The sequence below is a fragment of the Lycium ferocissimum genome, chromosome 11, assembly GCF_029784015.1.
Source record: "Lycium ferocissimum isolate CSIRO_LF1 chromosome 11, AGI_CSIRO_Lferr_CH_V1, whole genome shotgun sequence".
Lineage (NCBI taxonomy): Eukaryota > Viridiplantae > Streptophyta > Magnoliopsida > Solanales > Solanaceae > Lycium > Lycium ferocissimum.
Window position 1 is genome coordinate 52,733,931 of NC_081352.1, and position 14,320 is coordinate 52,748,250.

The following is a 14,320-nucleotide window of genomic DNA, read 5'->3' on the forward strand; positions in this document are numbered from 1 at the left end:
GCCGGTAGTAGTAGTCGTTTTGTTAGGGGTGCGCTTAATGAGGAAACATTTGTGGAAGAAACACTTAATTTAGGTATTGATGTTGGTGGAAATAATCCACTTTTAGGTCATGAGGCAATGCAACAACATTTTACCGACACTTTTAATGAAGACTTAAATGATGATGATGAAACACAACCCCCTGAAAATCCCATAGGAGATACATGTCTGCACAATCACATACACAAGACAAACCGCCTAGAACTCGTAAGCCAACAGCTAAAATTTGAAAATTTATGACTAAGAATAGGGAAAACCAATCAGCTACATGTAACATATGTGGACAAGTATTTAGTTTTAAGCAAGGAACTGGTAAGGATGGTGGAACGGGTACACTAAATTCTATATGAGAACCAAACATATGGATGCTTGGGGAGAGCAAACGGGTTCAAATGTGGGGGGATTCAAATGACGATAGACCCACGAACCGGTAGAAATTTTAAGTATGACAAGAAAAAAGAACGTGTAGAAATAGCTAAAATGGTAGCTTATGATTGTTTACCATTTTCCTTTCCCTCGGGTTTGGGGTTTGTTACTTACATTTAACGTTGTTATAATCCGTTATTTGAGGGTATTCCTAGAAGTACTTGTAGAGCCGATGTTATAGATTTGTTTAAAAAATATAGATTTTATTTGCGCCACGTATTTAATTCTTTAAATTGTAATGTTTGTCTTACCGATTTGGGTCTTAGTATTAACCATTTAGATTTTTTTGCTATTACATGTCATTGGGTTGATGACAATCGGGTTATGCAAAAAAGAATTATAGCTTTTTTATATGACGAAGGAAAAGGTCGTCACGATGGAAAATTTTTAGCCGATTCAATGTCTACTATTATGAGATTTTTTAACATTTATAGAAAAACACTTTGTATTGCTTTAGATAATGCTTCTAATAATACAAAGGCGCTTGGTCTTTTAAAAAAGAAATAAACCCTCCTCTAAAAAATATTTTTCATGTAAGATGTAGTTGTCACATTTTAAATTTAATTGTTAAAGATGGTCTTGTGCATTTTGATGATTCGTTCAAAAAGTTAGAAATGCTGTTGCGTTTTTTTTTTTTGTAATGCTAATAGGGGAAGAATTAGAGATTTTAAGAATGCTTGTGTGGAAAATAACCTTAGACCTAGGAAAATTCAAGTAGAAATTGAGACTAGGTGGAACTACACTTACATTATGCTACAACAAGCATATGAGTATAGGATTCCCATGCAACAAGTTCACAACAAATATAATACTGATAGTCAGGATTGGTTAAATTTTATGCATTGGGAAGATGTTAAAGAATGTATTGAACTCTTAGAAATTTTTTATAATGCAACTCTTGCTTTTTCTAGACAATTTTATCCCACGGCAACCGGAATTTTAGCCTACTTAGCGGAAATAGCTAGAGTTTTACAAGAGTATAAACATAAACCCGGTATCAAGCGGCTATTTTTGAAATGATAATCAAATTTAAGAAGTATTTTTTTCCCATCCCAACTTTATTTATATTGGGTTCCCTTTTAAATCCTTGTTTAAAACTGTCTTATACTAAAAATTTGGTTAGTCAAATTTATACATTTTTAGAAATTGAAGTTTCAACCATCTTTAGCCGAAGCCGAACTCGCTATTGATGATGAGTTTAGAAAAGTTTTTACTCATTATTCTAGTTTGGAAGAACGTGCAACACCCGTTGCTCCACGCCTACTACTTCTCAAAGTAGCAAAAAAGGCTTGTCGGGTTTAAAAGTTTTACATTCACACCAACTTCTTCTTCTACTGCAAACTTTGATGAATATAACTTTTATTTGATGCACCCAAATGTAGATATCAACCAACCGGATGAGGTGGACGTCTTAGCATGGTGGAAGAAGTACAAGGTAAGCTATCCGGTACTTTCAAGAATGGCTCGAGATATCCTTACGGTTCAAGTATCAACCGTGGCTTCGGAGAGCGCATTTAGCCAAGGAAGACACAAATTGGAGACCATAGACATTCATTATCCGGCTTTAGCTTGCAAGTACTAGTGTGCATTCGAGATTGGATTAGATCGGAGCGACGCAACCAAAACTCGGAAGCGGAGGAAGGCGAAGACGAAGAAATTGAAGATTTGATAGCTAGTGGACCGGACCAAATGGAAGACTTTGAAGATATTTCCATGACCGAATATGATGTGGGGAAATTAACGAAATGGTTCAAAATTGGTGATTTTATTATTCTACTATTTTTGTACAACTCATGTATTATTTGCAAGTTAAAAAAAAATACAACTTGCAAATAAATGTTATCCAAGAATGAATAAAAATATGGCTCATTGAGCTTACTTCTATTTACTTGTGTTCATATTTTTACTTTTATTAAGTTAGGAATATACCTAAAATATACTAAGAATATACTTATAAGTATATTAAGTTATATAGTATACTTAAACATATATAAGTATATATAGTATATACTATATATAAGTATATATAGTATATAAGTAAGTATATATAGTATATATATTAAGTTATACATATATTTAGTATATATATTAAGTATATATAGTATATATAATATATATATATATATATATATATATTAAGTTATACCTATATATAAGTATATATAGTATATAGTACATATATATACATATATATAGTATATATATTAAGTTATACACATATTTAGTATATATATTAAGTATATATAGTATATATAGTATATATGTATATATATTAAGTTATACCTATATTTAGTATATATATTAAGTTATATATATATAATATATATTAAGTTATATATATATATAAGTATATATAGTATATAAGTATATATACTATATATATATTAAGTTATACATATATATAAGTATATGTAAGTTATATATATATGTATAACTTAATATATATATAGTATATATATTAAGTTATACATATATTTAGTATATATATTAAGTATATATAGTATATATGTATATATAGTATATATATTAAGTTATACCTATATATAAGTATATATAGTATATAGTACATATATATACATATATATAGTATATATATTAAGTTATACACATATTTAGTATATATATTAAGTATATATAGTATATATAGTATATATGTATATATATTAAGTTATACCTATATTTAGTATATATATTAAGTTATACATATATATAATATATATTAAGTATATATATATATATATAATATATTAGTATATATATTAAGTTATACATATATATAAGTATATATAAGTTATACATATATATGTATACGAAAAATACTATTACATTATTGACTAATTTATTAAGGTACGTTAGTCAAAATATTTAAACTTTAATTATAAAGTTGTATAACATATGTAAATATACCTACAATATACAAATAAATACTATAATATATATATATAATACAAAAAAAAAAAAAAATATTTTAAACACTCCAAACCGGACCGATTCCGTTTGGAGTTTAAAACCGTAAACCTATATAGGTTAAATCGAACGCTTAACCGGTTCGGTTTTTAAATGATATTAATCGGTTCCATAACCGGTTCCGGTTGGAACCGGTTGACACCTTTACCTTAAGGTGTTAATAGCGCGCGCCATAAAAACATGCACGCATTATCTTTTGGACTTGATAAGATTCAGCTCAAACAAGAAATGAGAGAGTGATTCTTAGCTGTGCTTCATTGATTAACTAGGACAGAAGTATCTGGATCCTTCAACTCATTCAATTTGTCTATGATGACTCACTTGGCCCACTTTCTGTTCTTCTAGATTACCCTCTTTCCTCTTCTTAGTTAAAAGGAAAAAAGCGCACTTCTTTTGTGTTAAGCTAGAAATTTCTAGTGCATTATTGGTTGGTTTCCTTTTTTGCTTCTACCTTTTCTCCCACTATAATTTCGAACTAATCTCTTCACCTTTTTGTTTGGAAGTGGAATTTCAGGCTAAACTGCATTATATAATCTGTGAATCTTGTTTTTCTTTCTTTTCTTGGCTGCTGTAAGCTGCAAACAACAATCTTGTTGTTGTCTGCTTTCAAATTACTCTTCTTTGCTCTGGTTTTGTAGTTGAATTAACTCTTGTTATACCCTTTTCCTTTGAAGCTCTAAAACATTTATTCTTCCTCATGTATTGCTGTGTTTTGTGAGGCTCTCATGACTAAGGAATCTTGTATTTTTTCTTATTTACGCTATGTATTGGATCTCAGTCTTTTGCATAATATCTATCTCTATTTTGCTCTAATTCCAAACTAATTTCTTTCTTGTTCATGGTTACTTTGATTTATCTTCTACTGACTCTCAATCTTGTAGCTAGTAGAAAAAATGAACTGAACTTTCTTCAGTTCTTGAACTTGTTTTTTCTTTGGGGCAATTTGAAAAATGGAATTTTTTGCTTTTTCCAAGTCATTTGGGATGTTGTGTCTTATAATCTTGTCAATGGTTTCCTTAGTTTGTGGGATAGGAGTCAACTGGGGCACACAGTCAACACACAATCTGCCTCCTGAAATAGTCGTCAAAATGCTAAAAGACAATGGGTTCCAAAAGGTTAAACTTTTTGATGCTGATTATGACACACTTAAGGCTTTGGGCAATTCTGGGATTGAAGTTATGGTTGGTATTCCTAATGAGATGCTTACAACCTTGGCCAGCTTGAAAGCTGCTGAGAAATGGGTGTCCAAGAACATTTCTGTCCATCTTTCTGACAACAATGTGAACATCAGGTGAACCTCTCACTTGCTCACATGTCTTTCACTTCTACTGAATTTACTTTCTGTTAGTTCTATCTGAAAGCTCAAATTCCTATATTTTCCATAAGTAATTGCTGAGATGTATCTTTTTTTTGTTTGGGTTCAACACAACATAAATCTTCATCTTAATCTTTTTGAGATATGAGTTGTCTGTTTTGACACAATATTGCCAGAATCATGTATTTGTAACAGTACTATATCAAAAAGTTTGCATAGACAATGAGCCTCGCTAAAGTATCAGTTGGGGAAGTCATATTTCAGCTTATTGGCTAGTTACTAAGTATGAAACAAGTGCTATGCCATGTGGGATAAGGACCTACCATTTTAATGCAGACACCCAAATTTTAAAATTTCATAAAGTAGGTTGAAAATTGTTTGAGGTTAACAAGGTTGCTGAGATTTTATAAGTTAGAGAATCGAGATTATCATATTCTTATTTCAGTCTCCCAGAAAGATACTTATCGTTTGTTAGCTGTTAGGAAAAATACTAGATTTGACCTATTTTTGAGAATTTTGGTCCAGGAATTGTAGGCAACACGAACAAATCCAAAAAATTGTGCAATCTTGTTGGTAAACCTTGAGTGCCCATTATTAATTTTTTTATGTGAGACATTATGAGACAGGATAAAATAACTTGTAATCATCTATCTGAGATTTTGGGCGGGCGTTATAGCATTTTAAGATGGTTAGGTTAAAGGCAAATAATAGACCATGCAATCGGGCTACTGTATTCTGTAAGCCATGAAGTCATTCCAAAGCCTCATGTATGCTATTGATGGTATTGGACCTTGTTTGGCTAGTGGTCCATTTTCATAAAGGTACAAATTTGCAGCATTATCATTCTCCATATATTGCTTAGATTCATTTCTAGAGTTCTCTCTTTTTATTTCGTGAATATTTTATTTGATACATTATGGGAAATGAGCAACAGAAAAAAGGATATCTAAAAGCCGCAATTTACGTTTCGCAAAATACTAGGACTTTTCAGTTTCATAATGTAGTGAAAGAGGAGGATATTTAAGAGAACTGTGTGCAACATTCAGCTTGCTATTCCCTCGAGCTGTAGGAGATTTACATAATTATAGGCAAGCAAACGTCCTAATAGATTCTAATTTACTGTTACAGATAGTGAAGCTCCCTATCAAAATATACAATATATTTTTGATGATGTTGAGTTATTTCTTATATGGGATCTTGTTTAGCAAATCGGCAATCCTCATGAGATTGCTAGCTCTAATATGATTGTTGTTAAATAGCTTTATTGATTTTATGCTCAATTTCCTTTCTCATGGGGAGGGAATCAGCGATTAGGATTTCATTGAACTCATTGTAACCAGATTGATCATATCCTAACTTTGTTTTTCTTCTCTGTTTCTTGTTCTGTTTTGTTCTATTATTCTCTGTGAGACCATGACTTCCACTTGAATTAAATTACTATGACGAAGCATATGTTGTACTATAAGCATACACCTCAATGTGTACATACACTGCTTTGTAGGTATGTTGCAGTGGGAAATGAGCCGTTCTTGGAAACATATAATGGAAGTTATCTAAGAACAACTTTTCCTGCTCTACAAAATGTCCAAACTGCACTCGTCAAGGCTGGCCATGGTAATCAAGTAAAGGTCACGGTCCCCCTCAATGCCGATGTTTATGAGAGCGCTAGTAGCTTGCCATCAAGTGGTGATTTTCGAGCAGACATCCATGGCTTTACGATCCAAATAGTCAAGTTCTTAAGTGATAACGGGTGCCCTTTTATTATCAATATCTACCCATTCATAAGCCTGTATACAGATTCCAACTTTCCAGTTGAATATGCATTCTTTGATGGAAAAGCAACACCTATAATTGATGGTGGGGCAATCTACACCAACATGTTTGATGCGAATCATGACACTCTCGTGTGGGCTTTAAAGAAGAATGGGTTCGGGAACTTACCTATTATGGTTGGAGAAATTGGTTGGCCCACAGATGGGGACCGCAACGCTAACGTACAACTAGCACAGCGTTTCAACCAAGGGTTCATGGCTCATATATCAGACGGAAAAGGCACACCTATGAGGCCCGGACCCATTGATGTCTATCTATTTAGTCTGATTGATGAGGATGCCAAAAGTATCCAGCCCGGGAATTTCGAACGTCACTGGGGAATATTCGCCTATGATGGGCGACCAAAATACTCGCTAAACCTTGGCACCACAAATTCTGGATCTTTAGTTCCAGCTAGTAATGTAAAGTATCTGGAAAGGAAATGGTGTGTGCTCAAGCCTAGCGCTAAGCTTGATGACCCCCAGGTTGTGCCTAGTGTGAGTTATGCTTGTGCACTTGCTGATTGCACAAGCCTTGGATACGAGACATCCTGTGGAGGCCTGGATGCGCGAGGAAACGTTTCGTATGCATTCAATAGCTACTATCAGATAAACAATCAGCTTGACGTGGCCTGCAAGTTCTCAGGGCTTGGGACAATCACAAAGTCAGATCCATCGACTCCAAGTTGCAGGTTTGTTATCATGATCGAACCATACTATGGAGGCGCAGGACGGAGAAATGGCTGTACAAGTATGGCATTGGCTCTGATTCTCATGCTATGGACAATCTTGTGATGTTATACTCCCCTTTTCTTAGGTTTCTAATTTGTTAATGGAAGTAGTTGGTGATCCTGCTATGTAGCATGAGCTAATCAAATCTTGCTAAGCGGACGCTAGGGAGTTGTGTCCATTAACAAGTTGTCTATCACCTTTTGTACATGGATGTTGATTGGAAATTGTATCAGAGAATAAAGTACTGCATACCACAATCGAGGATGTCTTGGCCTGAAATAGGGGTGTTTACAGTTCCATATGATTCCATTTTTACCTTAAAATAACAGAATTAATTTTGTTGTTATGTTAAAAGTACAAACCAAATCGAACCGAAAAGAAGCGTCTTTTATTTCCATTTCCATCTTATGCACCTGAAATATAAATTTAATTCATTCCATCTACTAGAATTAGAGATAAAAATTCATGTCAATATATATATTTTTAACAACAATCGAAAAATGGATTATCTATTGAAACATATATAACTATGAGAATTCTATAGTGGCGTAACATTACTTTTCAATTTAATAAATCAAATAACCTTACATCGATATATGCTTTCAAATTTATTTAACCTTAATTTAAAACAATTCATAATTCAGTAATTCACCCCTAAATAATTTCAATATAGAAGAAGACAAAACTCAAACAACTGACAAGCTTTTTGTCATCTAAAGAACCAAATCAAATATCGTCAACCGTTTTAAATTTAAAATCTAACCAAACTAATGTTGGGTCTTTCACGTCAATTTGATTTGATTTGATTTATGAATTGGTATAGTTTTTCAAATTTTCTTCAACACACTTAGCATGAACTCTTATCTTTCTCATCACAATTAACTTATGATAAATATGTGTTCTGAAACTTGTCCCAAGAACCAAAGGTCTACAAGCTAAACTGGAAATGGCCGAAAGAAATAATCAGATTGAACAAACAATAAAATGACAAATATAACCAAAAGATTCATATCAACTTTATCATCAACATCGCCCTTCACAGAAATTTACAACACAATCAAACAATCAATTCTAAATAGAAAATACAATCAAGCCCTCGAACTTTACACTGCAAAAATTCACTCCCATGCAAGTAATACCACTTTCCTTCTTCCTTCAATCATCAAATCTTGTGCTCATACACAAACCCACCAATTATTAGGCCATCAGCTTCATTGTTATGTCATAAAAAGTGGGTATTCTTCAGAATCCGCAATATCCAATTGTTTTATATCAATGTATGCAAAATTTGGCAAAATAGAAGATGCATTCCAACTGTTTGATAAAATGCCGCAAAGAGATACCATCTCTTGGAATTCAATGATAAGTTGTTATTATTCAAATGGGTATTTATTAGAATCATTGGAGTTGTTTAAGGAGATGTATATAGAGAATTTTGTGCCAAAACCTGAGTTAATCGCGAGCGTTCTTTCTGCTTGTGTTCAAACCAAGAATTTGAGACTAGGAAGAGCTATTCATGGTCTTACAATAGTTGATGAAAAAATAGAAAGTTCGGTTTTTTTGACAACTGCATTGGTAGACTTTTATTGGAAATGTTGTGAGCCAGATTTGGCTTTTCGTGTTTTTCGGGGTATGGAAGTGAAAAATGAGGTGTCCTGGACTGCCATGGTATCTGGATGCATAGCTGAGGAGATGTATGCGAAAGCAATTGAATTATTTCGCGTAATGCAGCTGGAAAATGTTAAACCAAATAGAGTTACATTGACTAGTATATTACCAGCTTGTGCTCATTTGGGTGCTTTAAAGTATGGAAAACAGATTCATGGATATGCATTTCGCTATGGGTTTGACTTGGATTCTAAATTTTCGTCTGCTATTGTACACATGTACTCTGAATGTGGGGAAGCATTGCGGGCTGTGAAGAGTATATTCGATCGGTCAACTAAGAAAGATGTGGTAATGTGGACTGCTATCATAACGTGCTATTCACGAAACAAATCTAGTTGTCGAGAAGCTATAAGGCTTTTCAATGAGATGCAGTTGACTGGAACTCAACCAAATGATGTTACTTTATTGGCAGTAGTTTCTGCCTGTACTAATCTATTATCAGTATGCCATGGACGAGGAACGCATGGCTATGCGTTTAGAAGTGGTCTTAGTTCACATTTGTTCATTGGTAACTCCCTCATAAATATGTACTCAAAATGTGGTTTTCTCAAGGACTCTGCTCAAGTTTTCGAGGAGATGTCTATAAGAGATTCTGCATCATGGAGTGCATTAATCAGTGCTTACGGGACTCATGGTTCTGGAGATAAGGCCTTGGAACTTTTTCATGAAATGAAAGGGAGGGGGATAAAGACTGATTCCATTGCCTTACTTGCAGTTTTATCAGCATGTAATCACTGTGGTCTGTTTGAGGAGGGAAAGAAGCTCTTTGATGAAGCGTTAAAGGATAAAAGTTTCTCAATTACTGTGGAGCTCTATGCTTGTTACATTGATCTCCTGGGAAGGGCAGGTAAGCTAGAAGATGCCAGTGAGGTCATTAGCAGAATGCCTATGAAACCTAGCGACAGAATTTGGAGTTCCCTGATTTCTTCTTGTAAATTACATGGAAGACTGGAAGTTGCAGAACGTTTGGCTCATAGACTTACCAAATCTGAACCCGAAAATGCTGCTAATTATGCTTTGTTAAGCTTGGTATATGCTGAATCTGAAAACTGGCCCGGAGTGGAAGATGTAAGGCGCGACATGAAAGAAAGAAAACTGAGAAAAAGCTACGGATTCAGCAGAATTGAGCTAGATGACTAGATTTTGTAATCCTTAATTGCACCCAACAACTCTAAGCTGGATAACTAGACTTCCTTTGTGCCATGACATTCACTGGAAGGGAAGAATATTGAGAAATGACAGTGTTCTAGTAATAGGCCCATGACATACATCTCAAAATTGCGTCGACCCAAAGAGAAGAGGTAAAGAATGACTGTTGGATTATAGAGTAATTCATTGTTGGGTACATTAGTTTCAGTTTTAAAAAACTAATCTTGATTCAAGATTGATGCACCTTAGGTACGTTACATGTCTGCAGTCCCATGAAAGGGATTGACTTTGTTCGAGTTTAATGAGAAGGCAGGGAAGGATGATGCTATCCTCTGCTTAACATTTGAATTTGTGAGCCTTGAACATCTCAAGAGACCACGAGCATTAAGGATTAGAGTTTTTAATCAAAGTTGTCCCTAATGTTTAGGAGAAGTCTAAGTTTGTCGAGGAACAAGCAAGTCCAACGGACCTAAGTAGCTCATAGAAGGCACATTTGAGCAAAATCCTTTCAACATGATATGTTGGGTCCAAATGGATAGCACCATCCCAACCCACCAGACTATGATGACTTTGTGGCTCAACATGGTCTTTCAAATCGAAATCAAAAGAATAACTTTGTTATGAGAAGAAGCCATGTTCCTTCATTATGTTTGATTGATCCCATAGTCTAGCACACCACTGGTTTGGTTCTCACCATAGTAGATGCATCTCATCACATCATTCCATTATAAATTCACTATATAGAACGGTTAGTAATTTTAGTTAATTTGAACTCAACACAAACTAAGTTCTGGGTTTTTCCTTTTTATTTTGGGGGAAACAAATGAGGTGAGATATGGAAGAGTAGGAAATGCAGTCAAGGAGCCGATCCTTCATAATAACTGAAAAACTAATTCTTAAAGTTTACATTCCAGCCAGAAAAATCATTTGAAAACTAACTTCTGGATTTTTTTTATTTGCACGGCAGGATGTAAAAAGCTGTAGAATTTGATGTTTCCGTCCATGTCTGATATTTAATGCTCGTTTATGACACATTCTAACCAATTAAATTTACTGAGGGCTGACAAAATGTCGAAACTTAAGGTGACAGATTGCTGATAAAGAATCTAAGAAGGCTGGTGAGTTTATTCCAAACTGAATATAAGTTCAATATCCTGTGGAAGAATTGCTTCACAAGAGAGGAGTGTCTATCCTTTTAGTAATACAATCAATACGTCAATCGATATCCTGAATCCATATGCAGATGAACAGCTATAGATCCTCCTTGGCAGATGTGCGTGGCTCTTTGGATTGCATTCCAAAGTTGGAGCAGTAAACTTGAGCCAACTCTCACCTGATGATCAAGGGAATCACGTAAGTTTATACGACTTTGAAGATGGCCAGTTGCTCATATTGTTAATAATAGCACATCATAATTACCCCCCAAAAAAAAAAAAAAAACCGCAAATAACTCGGTAACAGGACCATTGGGCTCATTTTTCAATAATAGTGCAGCATAATTTCAAAATACTCCTCAAACGACTAGGTCTCCTTGTGTTTTTAAGCCTCTCCACCACCCCCTTCAAAAACACTATGCCTTCTGTGGGATAGGCAGCATTAAAACTGGGAGAGATTAAAAGAACAAAGAGAGGAAATGTGACAGTGGAACAAGAGAAACTCAGAGGGGGAAGTGAAAAGGATCTAGAAAGAAAAATGCATTGAAAAGCATGAGGGGAGAAACTATGATTATGCCTAGGTTTCATGACAGACTAATATCCGCGATATTATATCCTTCACACATAGAATTCAACTCTGTCGATAAAAGTTTAGTATTAGATGTTTTTGATAAAAAGTTTAGTATTAGATGTTAGGTGGCATCCAGAGGTTATGGCTTGGTAATAAATTGGTTTTGCAAAAATAGTTGAGTTTGGGCAACAAAATCTAGATGTTGAACCTATTTAATCCAAAACAGATGGATTCCAAAACTGGGCTTTGATTGGTCACTGTAGAATCTAGTAAAGTACAAACTACCTTTTTTCTAAAAAACAAAATAGTAAAGGTATGTATTAAGTGTGAATTGATCCCTATTCCTCTCAACTACCTATTCGTTCAACGCAAACAAAACACTAACCCGATGTAATACCACAAGAGGGGTCGGGGGAGGGTGGGGTGTACGCAGACCTTACCCTTACCTTTGTAGGGGTAGAGAGGCTGTTTTCGATAGACCCTCAGCTCAATAAAAACGTTTTTCAAAACAGGCATGAAAAATACAAGAGTAATACATAAACAAAACTGAAACAAGAAGAAAATCTGGCAGAAACTGGTAGCATGGCAGAAATGGCTTTAGTCATTTCAATGGTAACAGTGTTACCGTAACACAACAGAAGCCCGATGGGTGTTCTTTAACAATGTGAACAGAGTTCAAAAACGCTGACTAGATCACTACTAGCAATTCTGCTCCACTATCTAGCTTAATTTCAGGTCATTAAGCAATTTGAAAATAAAACTTGTCTCATCTTCTCAGAAAGTTCCCTATCCAAGGTACTTCACTACATATCTGGTCTGATCCTATGTTGCACTGACTCTTCATTTGATTTGACGACACATCTAAAAGGCGTATGACATGAGTATAACTAGTGTTAAAAGCACTAGCTAAAATTTGATTTTACCCGGAGTACACACTTACCCGTAATGAACCGGACACATAGCTGTACGGCTGTACCCATAGATCTTATCTACATATATTGGTTTCATGAACAAACTGTAGAGAGAAAATTCTTGCTGATTCACAAAGACTAACTTCTATTCCAGTTGCTGTACAGGGAACAATCCAAATCCAGTTTAAATTCATAAATGGCACACACAGGTATTGAAACAATGCTAAGGAGCCGAATCAATCTACTTGAAATAATTCTTTCACCAACAGAAGAAAAACCTCAAGTAAGAATAACAATGGAGTAGCTTATAAGCTATCAAAGGCACACAGCTAAAAATGAAGAAATGCACTTCATAAGGGAAGCACAATCAATAAAAATCCGTATAAGGCAACTGGAAGTAGTAGTATATAGACCCTTGCACCAAAATGAATATCTTAAATTGGTGAAAATCAGAAACTTTAGAAGGATGGGCATAAGTTCGGGAAATACCTAAGTAGCACTGGAAGACACTCCCGTCTTACTGTCAATCTCAGATACAGATTTTGATGGAGGCACATATATTCTTGCTCTTTTCAAAATATCAGCAACAACCCAATGCTTACGCTTGCTCAATGGTCTCGAATGATCCAACTTAACCTGAATTTGCAACTTCATCAATACCTCAACATCAAGGGTGTGTTCGATATGGAGAACATTCTCCGGAAAATGTTTTCCATTTTCTAATGTTCGGTTAGTCAAAATTTTTAGAATACATTTTCTTTAGAAAACAAGTTCCTTAAAAATGAGGAAAATGAACAAGTCCTACAAGTGGTATTCCCCTTCGATTGTCTCTTACCCACCATCGAACTCACCTCATCCCCACCCCACCCACTCCCACTTCCACTCACCCTACTCCGATTTCTCTCTATTTGTAATCCAATACAAACATCAATTGGTTCTGTTAAACCCACCCACCCCACCCTCCCCTACCCCCACCCGAGTAAATTAAACAAGTCATACAAGTGGCATTCTACATTGATTGTCCCTTCACTACCCTCATCTTCACCCCACTCCTACCCAGAACACTCCCACCCACCGCACCATAGTATTTGCCTAGATTATATACAAATACTTTTAGGATAATATTTTTTACTTACATATCGAACACAAGAAAATAGTTATAAGAAACTCACTTATATTTTACTTCATACCGAACACACCCCAAATCTACAAAATTTGAAGAGAAAAATAGAAAAAGAATTGGTACATACCCGGTCACCAATGTTGCATTCATCTTTCTCATCATGAGCCATGAACTTAGAAGTTCGCTTGACATATCTGTTGTAAGTCTTGTTATGGAAAAGCCTATCAACAGCCACCACTACTGATTTCTGCATCTTGTTTGACACTACTGTCCCCACCACTGGCTTCATCTTTCTCTCCCTAATAATAAAAACCCTAGCAATTAGTATTACACTGCACAATGGAAACTAGCCTCCATTTATGCCTTTTTGGTTCTTTCTTTAGCTGGAGTGAAAACTATGTTTTGCTTAATTAACCCCGTAATTCATGTATAAATGTCATAGTAGTCCTAACAT

General features: G+C 34.8%; 3 protein-coding genes across 3 annotated transcripts; 2 read left to right on the forward strand and 1 right to left on the reverse strand.

The window, feature by feature from the left end:
• The first annotated feature begins 3,670 nt into the window (after positions 1-3,670).
• On the forward strand, positions 3,671-7,585 carry LOC132037025 (glucan endo-1,3-beta-glucosidase 6-like). The gene is made up of 2 exons (XM_059427458.1): positions 3,671-4,723; positions 6,249-7,585. The coding sequence occupies exons 1-2, from the start codon at positions 4,383-4,385 to the stop codon at positions 7,351-7,353; spliced, it is 1,446 nt and encodes a 481-aa protein (XP_059283441.1). The 5' UTR covers positions 3,671-4,382; the 3' UTR covers positions 7,354-7,585.
• Positions 7,586-8,069: 484 nt separating this feature from the next.
• LOC132037027 (pentatricopeptide repeat-containing protein At4g31070, mitochondrial) lies at positions 8,070-10,107 on the forward strand. Its single transcript, XM_059427459.1, is given in 1 exon segment — positions 8,070-10,107. A coding segment is annotated over 1 exon segment (1,833 nt). The 5' UTR covers positions 8,070-8,274.
• A 1,098-nt stretch (positions 10,108-11,205) lies between these two features.
• LOC132037028 (uncharacterized) lies at positions 11,206-14,198 on the reverse strand. Its single transcript, XM_059427460.1, has 3 exons — positions 13,994-14,198; positions 13,233-13,379; positions 11,206-11,440 (listed from the first exon to the last, which is right to left on the reverse strand). The coding sequence occupies exons 1-2, from the start codon at positions 14,153-14,155 to the stop codon at positions 13,233-13,235; spliced, it is 309 nt and encodes a 102-aa protein (XP_059283443.1). The 5' UTR covers positions 14,156-14,198; the 3' UTR covers positions 11,206-11,440.
• Between the last annotated feature and the right edge of the window lie 122 nt (positions 14,199-14,320).